The 17,613-nt window shown below is 32.5% G+C and overlaps 4 protein-coding genes across 4 annotated transcripts, besides 1 other annotated feature; 1 reads left to right on the top strand and 3 right to left on the bottom strand.

The window, feature by feature from the left end:
- Positions 1-526: 526 nt before the first annotated feature.
- Positions 527-574: a mobile genetic element.
- Positions 575-4,321: 3,747 nt separating this feature from the next.
- TVAGG3_0797590 (pyruvate, phosphate dikinase protein) lies at positions 4,322-7,152 on the bottom strand (the record flags this gene model as incomplete). Its single annotated transcript, XM_001321208.2, has 1 exon — positions 4,376-7,129. One exon carries the CDS (start codon positions 7,127-7,129, stop codon positions 4,376-4,378), a length of 2,754 nt encoding a protein of 917 aa, XP_001321243.1.
- A 768-nt stretch (positions 7,153-7,920) lies between these two features.
- TVAGG3_0797580 (spectrin binding) lies at positions 7,921-10,530 on the top strand (the record flags this gene model as incomplete). The annotated part of the gene is made up of 1 exon (XM_001321209.2): positions 9,051-10,511. The coding sequence occupies one exon, from the start codon at positions 9,051-9,053 to the stop codon at positions 10,509-10,511; it is 1,461 nt and encodes a 486-aa protein (XP_001321244.1).
- Positions 10,531-10,677: 147 nt separating this feature from the next.
- On the bottom strand, positions 10,678-11,860 carry TVAGG3_0797570 (protein serine/threonine kinase protein; the record flags this gene model as incomplete). Its single annotated transcript, XM_001321210.1, has 1 exon — positions 10,863-11,789. The coding sequence occupies one exon, from the start codon at positions 11,787-11,789 to the stop codon at positions 10,863-10,865; it is 927 nt and encodes a 308-aa protein (XP_001321245.1).
- Positions 11,861-12,418: 558 nt separating this feature from the next.
- TVAGG3_0797560 (protein serine/threonine kinase protein) lies at positions 12,419-13,567 on the bottom strand (the record flags this gene model as incomplete). The annotated part of the gene is made up of 1 exon (XM_001321211.2): positions 12,613-13,551. The coding sequence occupies one exon, from the start codon at positions 13,549-13,551 to the stop codon at positions 12,613-12,615; it is 939 nt and encodes a 312-aa protein (XP_001321246.1).
- Positions 13,568-17,613: the final 4,046 nt, after the last annotated feature.

Genomic DNA, 17,613 nt, shown 5'->3' with positions numbered 1-17,613 from the left:
TTCGAGTCAAAATGTATTAACTTGTAATAAGAAATATTCGAAGATTATATGAAGTATTGAGCATTCTTTGTAGAAATATTTGTAATTCATTACTAACATATATAATAAAGTTGTTTTTTTTTCCTTATTGCAATAATTTTGTCTGATTTTAATAACTTTTCATGTATACGAGTTGTGTGAATATGCATCATAATATGCGTAAATATACTTATTTGCGACGAATAATGTGGTTGCATAATGGAGGTGCTAAATTTTGATTTTTAATATGGGGCTTTGGTATGTATAATCATGTTCTTATCTCAACGTAGGAGTATTGGTGCAATATGATTAAAATTTACGAGGTTGATCTTAAATTGAATAATTCTGGAGTATAAATCACAATGCAGCTAATTCTATGTTAAAGATAGATACAGATTGTAGTAATCAATTAGGGAGTACAAATTCATTCTTTCATTTCTGTCGTATTGAGCAGAAAGGAAGAGATCATAACCCTAGGAAAAAAAGCCCAAATTTGTCACTTTTCATAGTACGTTAAACTCAATTCGCTCGGCGAATGCCGAGCACACGTACTCATCATTCAACATAATATTCTCATTCTTTGGTTATTATAGTGCCAGACAACACAAGATTTCAAAGAATTACTTGAGTTTTCAATTAATCTTAATCCGATTTTAGATTTATCGAGAACTCCATCATCACAATCACATACTTCAGTGCGGTAACTACAATTATCCATATACAGAAGGAAGTTCTTTTCGAACAACTCATTTGGAGTCTGTTTTGGAAAGAACTTCTTTCTGTCCGACTTAATTTCATAGTTCCTGATCAACCAAAAGACAGAAACCACACACTATCTACTTAGGAAAGGAGTTCTTTCTAAATCTTCCTTAAATTGAGATTTTACGAGAGATAACCCTTCTATTGCACTTAAAAATGAACATTTTGATATCTTTAGTATCACACATGGTCATATATAGTATTTCATCTACATGAATACATTCATCTTTCGAAGTCTCTCATTAAATGGGAGGCTTCGAAAGATGAATCGTTTTATTCATACAACTTTAAATCTCGAACACATTTAGAGAGTGAGTATATCATTTTATTCTTGTTTTGAGTTTATTCTGATTCAAAATTGCAGTGAAAACAGAAGTTCACACATCATATCTGAATGTGAGCTCATCTATACTTATACGATCTCAATACCTCCACTCTAAGCATAAGAGGTGAAGTTATATAAAAATTATCAGATGCGTTGAAGTCTCAAAAGTATTGCCTGAATGCTTGTTTCATATTTGTCCAAGTAGTTTCAATGAATAAATGTATTGTTTTATATAATTTCGATTTATTTTTAGAAAATATTCAATATAACCTTTATTGTGTTATTTACATCTCATAAATTCTCTGTCTAAATCATATAAAAGCGCGTTTTACCCCTATGAATCAAGAAATTCATTCAATATTCATGGTATATTTATTAAATTTATACGATTTACTAATAATCAATATTATATCCTCATAAATAGCAATATATTTTGGTAATCTATGATAATCATATACAATATTTGAAATCAAATTTTCATTAGTTTAGGTTCCTTGTTAATAGTAAACCATTATATTTATTACTAATAATAAAATCTATGTGTCGTATTGAAATTCAATAAAATTACTTATTCGGTCCAAAAAAACAAATTAGATAAAATTTTTCTTTTTTTATGTAATTTTTGTTTTTCATTTTTCTCAAGATCCTAAGTTATGTTCTAACTTTTGACATCATATCCTATCATGCTAGGCTATATATTATAGCATATCCAAAAGGCAAGGAAATCTATCAGAGAAGCCTTTTTGACCTATCGTTGCCCTACCTCTCGATTAAAAAAACAATTGAATTGGTTTGATATTTTGTTATTTGGTATTGCCCAAGGTTTAATTTTTATCATTTTGAATACTTCGAAAATTTGAAATGAATATAATTTGAAATAGTATTTAAAATTATTAGCTTCTTGGTTTGATCCTAAGAGCATTAGCTTCTAAAATTATATAAATTTTTTTCATTTTCTGTATTTCTCAAATATATTCTGTACTCGAACGATGTAACAATAGTTTTTAATGACATATTATAGCAAAGTAGTTTCACAATTTTTTATATTTTGAAAGTATAATATGTAATATTAAAAAATCCTACTAGTTTCATTGTCAATATTTTTATCTGCATAATCGCAGTTAATTCGTTATCTAAACGTCGCATTGAATTTTTAGTTTCTCAATTTTTTGAGATCATTTATTCTCAGATTCAAATGATCTCAGATGCTTTAACTCAGCTTCCAAAAGAACAAAGAAAGTCTAAGAAAAGATCGTCTCAAAGTGCAAGGGACTCGATGAAGATTAACGACAGAATCAAGATAAATGGCGGGAAAATCGAATATGTCTCTGATTATATTGACAGACTTTTCGATACCCATGTTCACTAGATTCCATTTTATTATAGTTTTGTTTCAAATTATTAGAGATAATTAAAATTTGTTTATTTTCAATAATCTTATTGTATTCTAAAATGTGTTTTCTCCTAAGAGGTTAATCAGCATTTCAAAAAAAATTCAGACTAAAATTTGAATTATCCTTCATTTTCTGAGCTCTCAATTTTAAATGATTTTCGGTTTTATAATATTAATTGATAGACTTGGCTTATTGTATTAATTAAACACAGGAATTTAGGAACTAACATTAGGAACAAAATTTTAATAAATTGATTGAGTGCATAATTTTCAAGTCTCTTATCGATATGATCTGGAATATAAGAAACATAAAAAATGTGTACAACAGTTCCTGCAATTAACAATGATTTGAATCTTTTTTCCCAAAAATTTTGTGATCGATTTTCATTGAAGAATCAATTATTCAAATTGATATTTTTGCAACATGCCTTGGAAGATAATGTTGGGAAATTGTTTTATACTCGTAAATCATTGAATTTTTTGATTGGAAATAATGTTAGAAGACTTATTTTTGAATAATCACTTGCTGTGTGAATTCACTACGAAAAATTGCGATTTTCATATGTTCAATTGGATCGATTTGCATATTCATAAAGATTTTTAAAATTGGCAAAATATTAAACGATTTGTGATTCACCTCTTTATTAATATGTCTTTATAGATTAATATTTTAACAAGAAATAGAAATTATCATTGGTAATTTAAATACTATAAAAATATTGTGTAATTATCACATATTCTTTTGTCTAATAGACCTTTTCAGAATATCTTCCAATTTTTATATAAAAACAGCATTGATTTTAGTTCAATTTAGATGATAACTAATTCAATTTCTACCTAAATAATGATATAATGAGGTATCATCTATTCACAGATGTTATAAATTCTATATATATTATATTGTGACAAGAATTACAGTAATATCATTTATAGATAACCCAGCAAATTAAAGAAATCATAATTTAAAAATACAAAGTTTGCAGCAATATATCAAGTATATACTCTGATTATTTTTGAGGGATAATGTACTTTATATCAAGTGAAAATTGATACACTTATTCAGACATCATGAAAATTCGTATGAATAATGATATTGAATTATTGCAATGTTATGTTGTATATTCATCACAAAATAAGAGGTGAATATAGATATATAGCTTAGGTTTTTTCAATTTTTTAATGCACAGAATGATATCATTAACTAATTTTCATAAAAAATTTAACACATTTATAAATCTTCATATATTAGATCATTTAATTGTATCAATAATACCGTTTATGAATTAATTACTTGTTGGTCGTTTTCCTATGGATTGCTTATGATTGAATCCGATAGCCAACGTTTGGGATAAAATTGATATTCAAATCGAATCTTCTCATGCTAAATTTGAATAAAAAATCGATTGCCGGAATCATGCAAACGATTTACTGGTTTTTATTTAAAATCACCATCCGATGGATGAAAAATTAAAAGAGAATAGTAAATTTCAAGGAAAATCACATTTTTTATCTTGTGTTAAATTAAACGATAGTAACTGTAACTGCATAATACTCATTTTTCTGATGCGAAATATCCATCATTAAATATTTAACTAGAGAATTAATCAAAATGAATACGTTCCTTCATTGTTATATTAGTTGGAAATTCATACCCCTAAATCTGAATCTTATCGCAATCATTTTTCAAAATCGGGAAATTATAATCAAAAAAACAAAAACTCAGTTCAGCCGAATATATTTTATTTAAAGGTTTTCTTAGCAGGAAACGAGTTAAGATCAAAATTATTTTTAGATATTCACGATAAAAGTGAGTAAAAAAAGTGCAATTTTTTAAAATAATAAGAAGATGTTTATTGAAGATAGTTGGGGGTTATTGAAATTTATTGCTGGTTACGGAGAACAGCCTGAGCAGCAGCCAAACGGGCGATTGGGATACGGAATGGGCTGCAAGAGACGTAGTTCATGCCGAGGCGGTGGCAGAAGTCGATAGACTTTGGATCACCACCGTGTTCACCGCAGATACCGACAGAAAGGTCTGGGCGTGTAGCACGGCCATCCTCGACGGCGATCTTCATGAGGCGGCCGACACCGTTCTGATCGATTGTCTGGAATGGTGAATCCTTGAAGAGACCCCATTCGTAGTAGTTCTGGAGGAATGAGCCTTCAGAGTCATCGCGAGAAAGACCAAGTGTCATCTGGTGGAGATCGTTTGTACCGAATGAGTAGAATTCAGCGAGTGTAGCGATCTGGCCGGATGTGAGAGCAGCACGTGGAATTTCGATCATTGTGCCGAACTTGCAGTGGACCTTGATGCCGTGTTCCTTCTGGACCTTCTCGAGGATCTCGTCGTATGTTGGCTTGATGCGCTGGAGTTCAGAGACATCCATTGTAAGTGGAACCATGATCTCTGGAAGTGGGTTAGCGCCTTCCTTCTGAGCGATGGCAACACCCTGGAGAATGGCGGAGATCTGCATCTTGACGAGGCCTGGGATAACGAGGCAAAGACGGACACCGCGTGTACCAATCATTGGGTTGGATTCGTGCATTGACTTAGCCTTGGAAAGGAGCATTTCCTTCTCAGCGAGCATCTTTGGATCGTATGGAGCGCCGAGTTCCTTGCGTGTGCGGAGGACTGTAACTTCCTCAAGAAGCTGGTCGTACTCTGGAAGGAATTCGTGGAGTGGTGGGTCGATGAGACGGATGATTGTTGGAAGGCCGGACATGGACTTGAACATCTGGACGAAGTCTTGTGTCTGGATCTTCTCGAGCTCATCGAGAGCAGCATCACGCTCTTCTGGGCTCTCAGCAAGGATCATTCTGCGTACGATGACAGCACGGTCGCCAAGGAACATGTGTTCTGTACGGCAGAGACCGATACCTTCAGCACCGAATTCGATAGCACGCTGAGCATCAACTGGAGAGTCAGCGTTAGCCCAAACCATGAGACCGCGTGTTGGGCCGTGGTTGATGGACTTGCGGCCACCTTCACGAGAACGGATTTCATCAGCCCACTTGAGGATTTGCTGGAGATCCTTCTGATCGTTGAGGTTTGGCTTTGTGAGTGGGATAGCACCCTTGAATACTTGGCCTGTTGTGCCATCGACGGAGATGACATCGCCTTCGTGGAGTGTGACACCGTTGGATGTGACTGTGAGAGCATCGAAATCGATGTGGAGACCTGCGCAGCCAACGACAGCTGGGAAGCCGAGCTGACGAGCAACGACAGCAGCATGGGAAGCAGCACCACCTTCAGCTGTGACGACACCCTTGCCGACGAGCATGCCACCGATATCATCTGGCTTTGTGAACTGGCGGACCATGATGACGTCTTCGCCTTCCTTAGCCTTCTTCTTGCACATTTCGGCTGAGAAGTAGATCTTGCCGACACCAGCACCTGGGGAAGCGTTGACACCCTTTGTGAAGAGGTTAGACTGGGCGTTCTTGACATTGTTAGCGTTGAAGTGTGGGTGAAGGAGTTGGTCAACTTCAGCTGGGCTGATTCTGTTGACAGCCTGCTCCTTTGTGATGAGGCCTTCGTTTACCATATCAACTGCAACCTTGACTGCGGCTGTGGCTGTACGCTTACCATTACGTGTCTGAAGCATCCAAAGCTTGCCTTCTTCGATTGTGAATTCGACATCCTGAAGATCATGGAAGTGGTTCTCGAGCTTCTGTGTGATAGCGACGAAGTCCTTGTAAGCCTGTGGGATCTTCTGTTCGAGGGATTCGATCTTGTCGGCTGTTCTGACACCAGCGACGACATCTTCGCCTTGAGCGTTGATAAGGTATTCACCCCAAAGCTTGCGTTCGCCTGTAGATGGATTACGTGTGAAGGCGACACCTGTAGCTGATGTTTCACCCATGTTACCGAAAACCATGGACATGATGTTGACAGCTGTACCGAGATCGTGTGGGATCTTGAAGTTGTTGCGGTAGTCGATAGCACGCTCGCAGTTCCATGATGAGAAAACGGCGAGCGTAGCCATCTTGACTTGTTCGATTGGGTCTTGTGGGAACTCACTGCCTGTTTCCTCAAGGATGATCTTCTTGTACTCCTTAGCGAGTTCATCCCAATCCTCAGCCTTGCAGTCGTTATCGCCCTTGTAGCCCTTGGACTTCTGCATGTTGTGAAGAGCGGCTTCGAACTTCTCGTCTGGGATGCCAAGAACGATGGCACCGAAGCCTTGGAGAAGACGACGGTATGAGTCGTAAACGAAACGTGGGTTGTTTGTAAGCTTGATCATAGCTTGGACTGTGACATCATTGAGACCAATGTTGAGAACTGTGTCCATCATACCTGGCATTGAGATCTTTGCACCAGAGCGGCATGAAACGAGAAGTGGTTTTTCAGCTGAACCGAACTTCTTGCCAGTCATTTCTTCGAGACGAGCAATGGCCTTTGTCTGTTCTTCCCAGAGGCCTGGTGGGTAGGCTGGTGGGTCCTGCTTGTAGAAATCGTTGCAAGCTTCTGTTGTGATTGTGAAACCCTTTGGAACTGGAACGCCTAGTTTAGCAATCCAGGCAAGGTTACCACCCTTGCCACCGAGGAGGCCGAGAACTTTGTCGCGATCGCCACCGACGCGTTGCTCAACCTCGCCAACTTCTTCGAAGAAGTAGATATAGCGCTTAGCCATATTACTATAAAAGTGAACTCATTATTCCCATTTTCAATTCCTGATGGAGGAAACGTAAATTTTTCAAAAAATTGAGAAGGTCATTGAATTGTTCACAAGTGCTTAAGCCAATTGAGTTTTTGGGGTTTAATTTATGAATTGGGGATAAAAAATGTATACACAAAATTGTGTACCGTAAATTTTGTGAATGTCAGGCTATTTAAAATAGAAAAATTTAACAGGTTGAATTCCCTAAGGCCATCAAGCACTTATTAATGTGTTATTTCAGTTTCTCATTTATCCCCTAGTCTGAATTTAGTTAACAAATTTTTTCAGCATTTTTTGATGATTGATCGATGAATATTTCCTTTCAAAATAAGTATAACTAAATTCCTGTGGTTCAGCAAGGTGATATTTTCATGTTTTTAGTGTTGACCTAATGATCATTCAATTGTTTCTGAGGACGTCACTTGGCCAGATCTAAATCAACTTTGATTGGTCAATCAAAAATGAAACAGTAGGATCTACATGAATATTACTGTGTGAAAAATGTATTTTTCCAAGAAGTTGCAACTTTAAATTTGGGGTAAGAAAATTAATTCATGAAATGAGCAATATTTATTATTAATATTCTAGATATTAGAGTTTTCGGATAATTTTTTGCAACCAAGTGGTTCGAACCGAAATAATCTATTTTTATTTGTTGATTTGAAATGATCATACGATTCTATTTCAATTAATAAACACATTTGTTTAAAATATCTCTTCTGATTTTTCCAAATTTTTGAGAAAAATCGAATTTTATTCTAAAATGCCTAATTTTTTGCTTTTATTTCGGTTGATTCAATTTTATCAGTTCATCTTTTTGCTGTTTTCTCCATTTTCAAGCATATTTCGCTCAATTGAATATCATAACTCAAATGCCTATGGCATGCTAGAGAACACCATCGCATGCTAATCAGAATTTTCTCTCCTTCAAATTCGATGATATATCTGGTCAGTCCAAAAAGTTGATTTCATTCCGCACGCCTTTAATGGATTGCTGATGAGCAATACAAATCTCTACAGAGATGCTTAATTACTCGGGTTCAATATCTGCGAAATCATTTCGTCATAATCCTAACGAAAAAATGTCAAGGAAGATATCACATTAAGTATTTCATTCTATTCCTCGCATTTAGAATCTTTCCTTTTTTGCCCTTAGAATATTTTTCGGATTTTTAAGTGTCACTCCAAATGTTAACACTTTATTCATATACACTTTTCGTTAATTATCATTACAAAAATCATTTAACATTAGCATTCATGCCAAATACGACTTTTCATCGAGTCCATGATTTCTCACACGCCTATCGGCGTGGACAATTCTACCATACAAAAAGAGCTGAGAATAAGCTATTTCATATTTCCAGCTTTTTTGCTATTAGTACGTAAAAAAATTAATGTCCTGAAAAAGTAAAGATAAATTCATTTTTACTACGTATTACTTTTTTTATTTCACATTGTAAACAGGTCACTGCACTACGTGACTGTATTTCTCTATCTTTTCATCATTTTTATTGGTTCCAGGTAATAGTGACATTCTACGAGTAATGGAGTGAATGCTTTTCATAACTAGGCATTTTGAAACTTGAACTCCAAGAAGAGGGTTCAAAAGATTGATTTTACTAATAATTTAGGTTTTGTAAGCTTATAATATCTAGAGTTGCTTGAGACTAGTAATTTTTATGCGATATTTCAGAGTTCTGTTTTGAAATAACTTACTTTCATTTTTCGGAATTGTAAAATTCAATTTTGGATCATTGTTTTCTCCATGACAATATGCCCGAAGTTCAAATGTCATTCCCAACTTCTCTTATTTTTTTATAAGAGTTTTTTTATTGTTGGTCGAACAATGATCAATTTAGACGATCAAATTGTCACTTTTATTACAATTTAAAAAATGTCTCTCTGGAAAGAGATCAAGAATAAAAATATTGAAGAGGTTAAAAACATAATTAACCAGGACAAATCACTTGCCTATTCCGTCGATGATAACGGCATGACCATATTAATTGCTTCTGCTAAAGCTGGTTCTTTAGATTTGATGCAATATTTTATCAAACTTGGAATTGAACCACTTTCACTCACTCCAAACGGTTCTGATATTCTGACAGCAGCTGCATCCGTCGGATCATTAGAATGCTTTGAATATTCATTGAGTTTAGGTGCAAAAATCGATAGAAAACGTGAAGACGGAACAACAGTGATGATTTTTGCTGCTAGTGGTGGAAATCCAGAAATAATAAAGAAATGCATTGATGCAGGCCTTGATGTTAATGAGCGTTCAAAAGGATTGTCAACACCTCTTATAGAAGCTGCAAAGAAAGGATCATTAGAAAGCTGCAAAATTTTAATTGAAAATGGCGCAGATGCAACTTTGAAGCAGAAAAACGGATTTTCTGCTTTGAATGGAAGCTGCATTAGTGGCAATTATGACTTATTTATGTACTTAACAACCAAGATGCCTCTTGAAGAAACAAACAAAGGATCATTAGTTCATGACGCAGTTATTGGAAACAACACAGATATTGTTGAATTTCTTATCAACAACAAATTCGATTTAAACACGAAAGTAAAAGGAAGATATCCAATTCACTTAGCATGTATGAAAGGTAATTTAAAGATGGTCAGATTGCTACTTGATAATGGTGCAAAGTTACAGAATTGTGACGCAGAAAACACTCCACTTCATTATGCAGCTGAAAGTGACAAAGTTGAGACATTCGATTTCATTCTTTCTAAGACTAAAGACATCAATCCAAAGAATGTTTTGGGAATGACTCCTTTGTTACAAGCTGCTGCAGCTCATGCATTTAATGTTTGCAAGTATATCATTGCAAAAGGCGGAGATATCTTTGCATTAGATAATAAGAACCATGGAATATTGCATTATGCAGCTACACATTGCGATACTGGTTTCTTAGATACACTTGATATGCTCAGTGTCGATTTTAACTTAGAAGATATTTCTGGAAAAACACCTCTCTTCTCAGCAGTCGAATGTGGAAATATGGATGTAATAAAATACTTTGTAGAAGAAAAATATGCCGATTTGAAGAAGAAAGATAACGAAGGCAAAAATCTCTTCCATAATATTTGCAACAACGTCAATGTTTGCGAATATTTATTAGCAAATGGAGTTGACCCAGCAGAAAAAGATGAAAATGAAGCTACCCCTCTGCATTATGCTGCAGAAAGTGGAAAAATTGATATAATTCCATTCTTTTTATCTCATGGATGCAAGGCTGATGATAAAGATGCCAATGGAATGACACCTGTCGACCTTGCTTCAGACTTTGGCCACATCGAATGCTTTGAATTATTAGTTGATTCAGTTGAAACACCAGAACATCATGAATAAACATCTCCTATCTACATAATATACTTTAAAATAATAATATCTTACTTCTTTTTGTTCAATTTTAAGTTTTGATCAGATTTCAGATCTTAACTATAGTATGTCGTTGAAATGATACATAATTTGCTTTGTATACATAAAATCAGGTAGTTCTCAACTTTTGCTAAATTCTTGGTTGTTGTCGTAAATTATTTGGCTGATTGATTTTGAATCAGACAACTTTGTCTATCTGAAATACCATATTCATAAGTATTGCAATCTATTACAAATAGTAGAAATGAATTTTAACATATATTTTTAAGATTACAAAACAATTTTATTACAAACATTGAACAAGTATATATAAAACATACTCTATTTTGACTGCCTTCTTCTGATAGGCAACTGCGCTGCACGTGGCAAAGAAATGTAATAATTAGATAATGATGGTTTCAAAATTAATGATGCTTGGGCAGTGGATATTCTACTTCTAGACCTTTTCTGATAGTTTGGAGGTATGTAAGTATCAAAATAAGGGGAGTTGAGTAGATCATCGATTGTTGGGCGTGATTGAGGATTTAATTCGAGACATTTACTGATCAACTTTCTCAAATTATCATCCAGAATTCTATATTTAGCAAAAACTCCTTTCGAAACAAGTTGCATTAAGGACATTTGATCTTCTGCATAGAAAGGATATTCTTTTGTTACTAAGGCGAATAATGTCACTCCAAGTGCCCATATATCTGCCTTTATAGGGTCATAACCCGATTTATTAAAAATTTCCGGTGCCATGAATAATAATGTTCCTCGGTAATTATTTGAGATTGGACATTTTTCATTAAGTATTGTGGACAAATCAAAGTTTGATAATTTGACTCTTCCATTAGCATCAAGCAAGATATTTGCTGGTTTAAAATCTCCGTGGGATATTGAGTAGTCATGGAGCACCTTTAGACTTGTAAGGATTTGAAATATAAGGTGTTGCAATTGAGAATGACTTAAATGCTCCTTAGAAGCAATGATATCATTTACCGATTTTGGACAATATTCATAAACCATGTAGATATAATCATCGAATTCTAGGAAATCATAAAGGTATATGATGCTACTATGATGCACTGATTTTAATATTTCAAGTTCTTTATTGTTATAATTCTTTTTCAAGATTTTTTTCATGGCAAAGAAGGTCTGATACTTTGTAGAGTAGACCTTCATGATTTCACAATTGGATGTCTGAGAAATGATGTTTGTGTAACTGTAGTCATTTTCTTGAAGAAAGTTGAGCTCTGTAAAGTTCATTGGAAATACAAATCTAATGGGCTCAAAGTTTGAAAGTATCTGAAATATTTGAAAGGAAACAAGACAAAATAAGAATAACATGCTTATAATACATTTTAAATATTAATGGATAAAAAGTAAACCCTCGCTATGAAAATTATAACCCCAATTTTCATAATCGAAATGGGTAATTTCTGAAAAAAATTGAATTGAAAAAATGTTCCACTTCTTTGCGAAACACCAAGAAAATTGTATATAATTGGATATAATACTAATTTCTTATTTACACTAAATGGTCAGCCATTTTTCTGCATTGAATTTTTTTTCAGTGCAGACATATTAACCATCTTGTTTAATTGAAGAATGTATACATTTTCAAAACTAAAAAATCTGAGGTTTTGAAATCCAACGTTCTGGTTAAATAAGTTCTCAATCCAAATACATCGATTTCAACACATAGCAACTTATGCTATCATATAGCTAATTTTTAAAATCATTTTTTTTCTCAAATTTTTGCATCAAATTTGAGGTTTCATATTAAGGGTTTAGATTGTACCATGTTATATACAGTAATTTACTAAATGAAAGTAATATAAAATTTTCATATTTCTTTCAATGTATGACCAATTAATATGAGATTCATACGTTTTCGGAACTATACTGAGCGATACAATCATCGACAGCTAATAATTAATTATTAATACTTTTAATATTTTTTGAATTTTATCAGTAAATTTCTATCATTTCAGCCAGAACATCCATAAACATTGACAGTGATCGCCTTAAAATGCAAAATAATCGTATTTTAAAAATCAAACATTTATTAATTTATTTATAATGAGCATTATCTATTCTCAAGACTCAGAGTCCTGGAAAGTCTATGCTGATACATTGGACTGCCAATTCTTGGGAAATTTGGACGAGGTGGAATTAAATCACCAGCGGTCCTTCCGTCTTGGCTAGATCTTCTCTCTATTGGTAGCTTGTTTGTAACGGGCTTCGACTTAATGTTGGCAAAGTAATCTAATGATAACATTTCTTCGATGGATGGCCTCTTTTCTGGATTTAGATCCAGGCATTTGGAAATAATCGACCTAAGGAGGCTACACTGTACACTTTGAAGGGCGTAGTTTCCCTTAAGGACTAATTTCTGATAAGTATGAGCGTCTTTGGAAAAGAAGGGATAACAGTGTGCAGCCATGAAATAAAACGTAACACCAAGAGACCAAATATCGGCTTTGATAGGGTCAATGGGATGACCATTGAAAAATTCAGGTGCCATGTATAATAAACATTCATAGTTACGAGGCATGGATTGCGCGCTCTTAAACTCTTCTATAGAGCATAATTGCGAAACTGTAATACGCCCGTATCTATCAAGGATAAATGCAGATGGTTTTATCTGCCCATTTTCAGGGGGGTTGCGATGATATTCTTTTACACTTATTAGAACCTCATAGCAGAGTTTCAAAAGCTGCTCTTCCGTAAGATTATGGTGAAGTTTCAAGCAATTATATAAATCTGATGGTGAATAATCTTGGAGCATGTAAACGTAGCCGTCTAACCTGTAGTAAGTATAAGGCTTAACGAAGGAAATTTGATCAATTCGTTTCATGTAATCAATAGGGTTTAGGAAATAATTTTCTTGGATGCGCTTCAAGGCATAATTTTTTTGTTCAGTGACTGAGTAGACAAGTATCAAAGATCCGAAACTGCCTTCAGCGATAACAGAACTAATTTTCAGCTGAAGTTTTTCGAAGTGATCTCTCTCTTTCTGGTTCATTAAAAATATAATCGAAATTTTTGAATCTATATTCAATAATATAATTTAATGAAATATAATAAGACTGCATAGCACACCAATAATAAATTATTATCGCCAAAACGTTAGCAATATAACCGTCGAAAATTAGAAGGCAATTGATATAATCTAATATAGAAAATGCAAATAGATGATAACCACACTTTATATATTTAAATAACATTCAAAATTGTTAATACTTTTAAGAGATGTGCTGAAAAGTTGTTTCAATTCAAAATAATTTGAGGTTTAATATTTTTGATATAATAAGTTCTACTAATGAATGAACACCATTGCATTAAATTTAATCATTACAAAATTTAATAACGTATTTTTCTTCATTATAAGTATATTCACAATCAAATATATATTTTAATCATATGACACCTAAAATATCAACGTTGAAATGTAGAAATTTTTGATATGAATTTCATCGTAAATACATAACTGTATCTACATATTTGGTAGGCTGTTCTTTTTATTTACATTTTATTAATTTACTGCACTAGCCAAATTAAAAGTGTTTACATTTTAAGGATGATTTTATTCTGATGCCACTATAGTCAACGCTTATCATATTAACACGATATTTTTCCGATATTAATTTTCAATTTTTTATTTCTCTTCAATTTCTTTAAAATCATAGAGAAAATCAAATATATATGAGTTATGTGATTTCAATCCAGTATCAAAACAGAAAGGTAAGAGTATTCGCAATGAAAATAAGGATTTTTTAATAGTAATTTTAGTAATTTCATGAAAATAATAAAGGACACTACATAAACAAATTTATATTGGAATACGAAGAACAATTGATCATCAGTTTAAGAGAATTGAGATTTGATGTTGTTACAATTAATCTTTACGGGAGAGACTATATTAATTTAGCGAATCTAGATGACAATCAGAGTTGTCCATTAAAAAAATCGAGTTAGAGTTTAATTTCGATTTATCTTTTTGTTTTTACTATAAAAGCAATATATAAACATGCGTTTAACAATATCATGATCTTTAAAAACATATCCTAAAAATATATGAAATTGGAATCCAATAGTTATTCACTTAGTGGTGGTTGTAAACTTATTGTTGAAATTGATTTTTTGATAGCCACATTAGCAACGAGACATTTTCTTTACAGAAGAACCAAACATAAGATTCTTGTATCAAATTTCATTAACCAATTAATCTTATCATTCCTTATTTTAGGATACATCAATTTGTTTCGATTTCATTTAGAAATTTACGTAAATTTTAACAAATCACGAGTGTTTGATTGCTTTCTTTATAACGGAGAAGCAGGTATGCTATACACTAGGCTTTGGAGACTTGATCCATACGTTGATAAATTTTTTATATATGCTAGTAATATTTCATTCTCAGGAGTTGAACGCAATTTATCCACCAAACCTTTTGAAGAGAAAATCAGCCAATATGAGTCTAAGATACATTGGATTACTAAAGATGCCGGATGTACCGGACGAGACAAAAAGTTTTTTGATGGAGCATGGTGCAGAGAGAATACTGCACGCAGCTCAATTTATCCTGCGCTAAAACAATATGGGCCTAACCAAGAAGATTTTATTATATTTTCCGATCTTGACGAAATACCAACGCGTTATGCAATGGAAATGCTTCAATTAGATCCTCCAGAAACAGGATACGTTTTAAAGGGCTTCACTTCATCCCCAAACTACTTTTCTTTGATTGAAAGTTGGGATATAGTCAGATACTTCAGATGGTTTTCAGATTTTAGAATGTCAACAGCAAGAGCTCTCAAATATGGCTTTTACTATCTTGAACAAGCAGCGACGCATTGTAGTTATTGTTTTGATTCTTATGAGCAATACAAACACAAATTAGCAACATTTTCCCATAAAGAATTAAATAAACCGCCATACAATACCAACAACTTTATATTTAAACAGCATTATTGCAGAACTAATACTTGGGGAAGGAGGACCGAAGAAAGATTTACAAATTTGCGTTATTTGGTTCCAAAGCATCCAAAATTAAGGTACCTATTTGATCCAACTTTTATGTTGGACATAAACAAAACAAATTACACAATTAACGACCTAGCAACGCTTTGCGAAGGTAAAAATTATCGAAGAGAACCTCTTAATGATTCTTTAATTGGCTGGGACTAATTATATTTTATTCTTTTGTTTGTAATTTTAAAATATTATCTTATTATGTACTCATTCGAAAATTTTACCACTAATGGTATCATATGACTTTATATTTACTATATGCTGAACATAAAAGGACTTTATCAAATTCATAATAGATATCTATTAATATTGATGGGTAGCTATTATGATATTTATAAAAATTTAATTCTATAAGGTGGACATGGAAATAAAATGATAAGAGAGTTGACCATATAAGGATATTATATTTATGAGTAAATATGAAAACAAAATTGAATAATATACTCACGTATTTAGCTAATATAAGAGTTAAAAAATAAGCTTTGACAACGAACTTGGACAAAGTCCAAACCTTTTAATTTATTTTATATAAAACTTTTGAGCCAGATTACATGTGATGCTTTAACCGTGCATTATACAGACATTTTAAAAGCAATGATAAAATAATCCGTGCTAAGTTTCATTCAATTTGTATTGTTTTAGAGCCAGTTAAATATGGTATTTCGTAATTGTAATCCAAAGCAATAAATTCACGCAGTTTCATTTTAATATATGATAAAATTATATTATGAATTAAAATTAAGACTAATTTTGAAGTTTAATTTCTATTTTTTGGCATAGATGTTAATATTTATTAGCTTTTCCGAATTATGCCTGATTAATGATACCTGTAAAGTACTCACAAAATCTAGATTGAGAGGCGGTCAATGACTTTTGAGGGGAAATTAACGCATGGAATTTAATATTATTTAGGTTGATATTCTTGCTTATTATTTCAGAAAAAAAATCTTAAAAATTTCAATATGAAAATTGAAAGCAATTCAAAAAAATTGCTAACATGTAAATTTTAATATCCTATGCATAATTTCATAGTTTGAAGATTTTTTATTTTTGTTTAAAACTTAAAATTTTGCGAATTTAATATAATTTATAAAATATAATACGTATATATATTTAAAATACACTAAATTTAATTGTTAATTGACGTTTTTGGGAATGAATTTTATCAAAACATGCCTGAATCCGAAAATTTGAAAGAACGAATTACACAATCATATATGTAGAATTCAAAATACAAACTTAAAGATTGTATACGTTTAAAATTATTCAGATTGTGTTTGATTTCCACTCATTCTGTTTCTTTTGAACTCTAACACTAACATTTCATGATGATTACATGATCCATTTATACATGGTTGAATTGTTTCAGATTCTACCAGAAAATCAATCCAAATTTCTCAATGCATTCATGTTGATTGGACAAAATTTAAAATTTATCAGCCTGTTTCCAGAGAAACTCATATATTCCCTAATAAAATATAATTTTTGCTACATTTATTTCAATCAAATTTCAAAAAATTGACTGCAGAGCTTGAAAAGGTGATGAATCATGTTGTTATTAGATGTACATATTAGATTTACTATTTCCAAAAAAATGCTCAAATTTGAATAGTTTTTAGAAAATTTGGAATTACACTCCTTACATTATATATAATTAAATGTTTAAATTTTATTTATTTTTCCCTTTTAATTTTATAACGTGCTCTATCAAAACTAACCTCTCAATTGAAGGCCACAAAATCTAAGTAGTGAGGGTACACAAATTTTGTATGGAGTATGGTTCAATTTTTGAGAGTCTCACTACTTAGATTTTGTGACTACCTTAGCATTTCATTTTTTAAATTGCAGAAAATTGTTACTATATATTAATCATAATTTTACATAAAAACAATAGTATCCATTTCATCAAAAAAATTGAAAAGATTATCAACTTCACAATTTTTTGCTAGCCAAGACTTTATTCATTTATTAATTTATAATATTATGAATACAGTGATCGACTTTTTGGCATTTTTCAATCATTGACTATTTGATTTATTTATCTTTGTTTTTA

Source organism: Trichomonas vaginalis, chromosome VI (assembly GCF_026262505.1).
Source record: "Trichomonas vaginalis G3 chromosome VI, whole genome shotgun sequence".
Lineage (NCBI taxonomy): Eukaryota > Parabasalia > Trichomonadida > Trichomonadidae > Trichomonas > Trichomonas vaginalis.
Note: the sequence above shows the minus strand (reverse complement) of the source record. Positions and strands in the feature narration are given on the sequence as shown.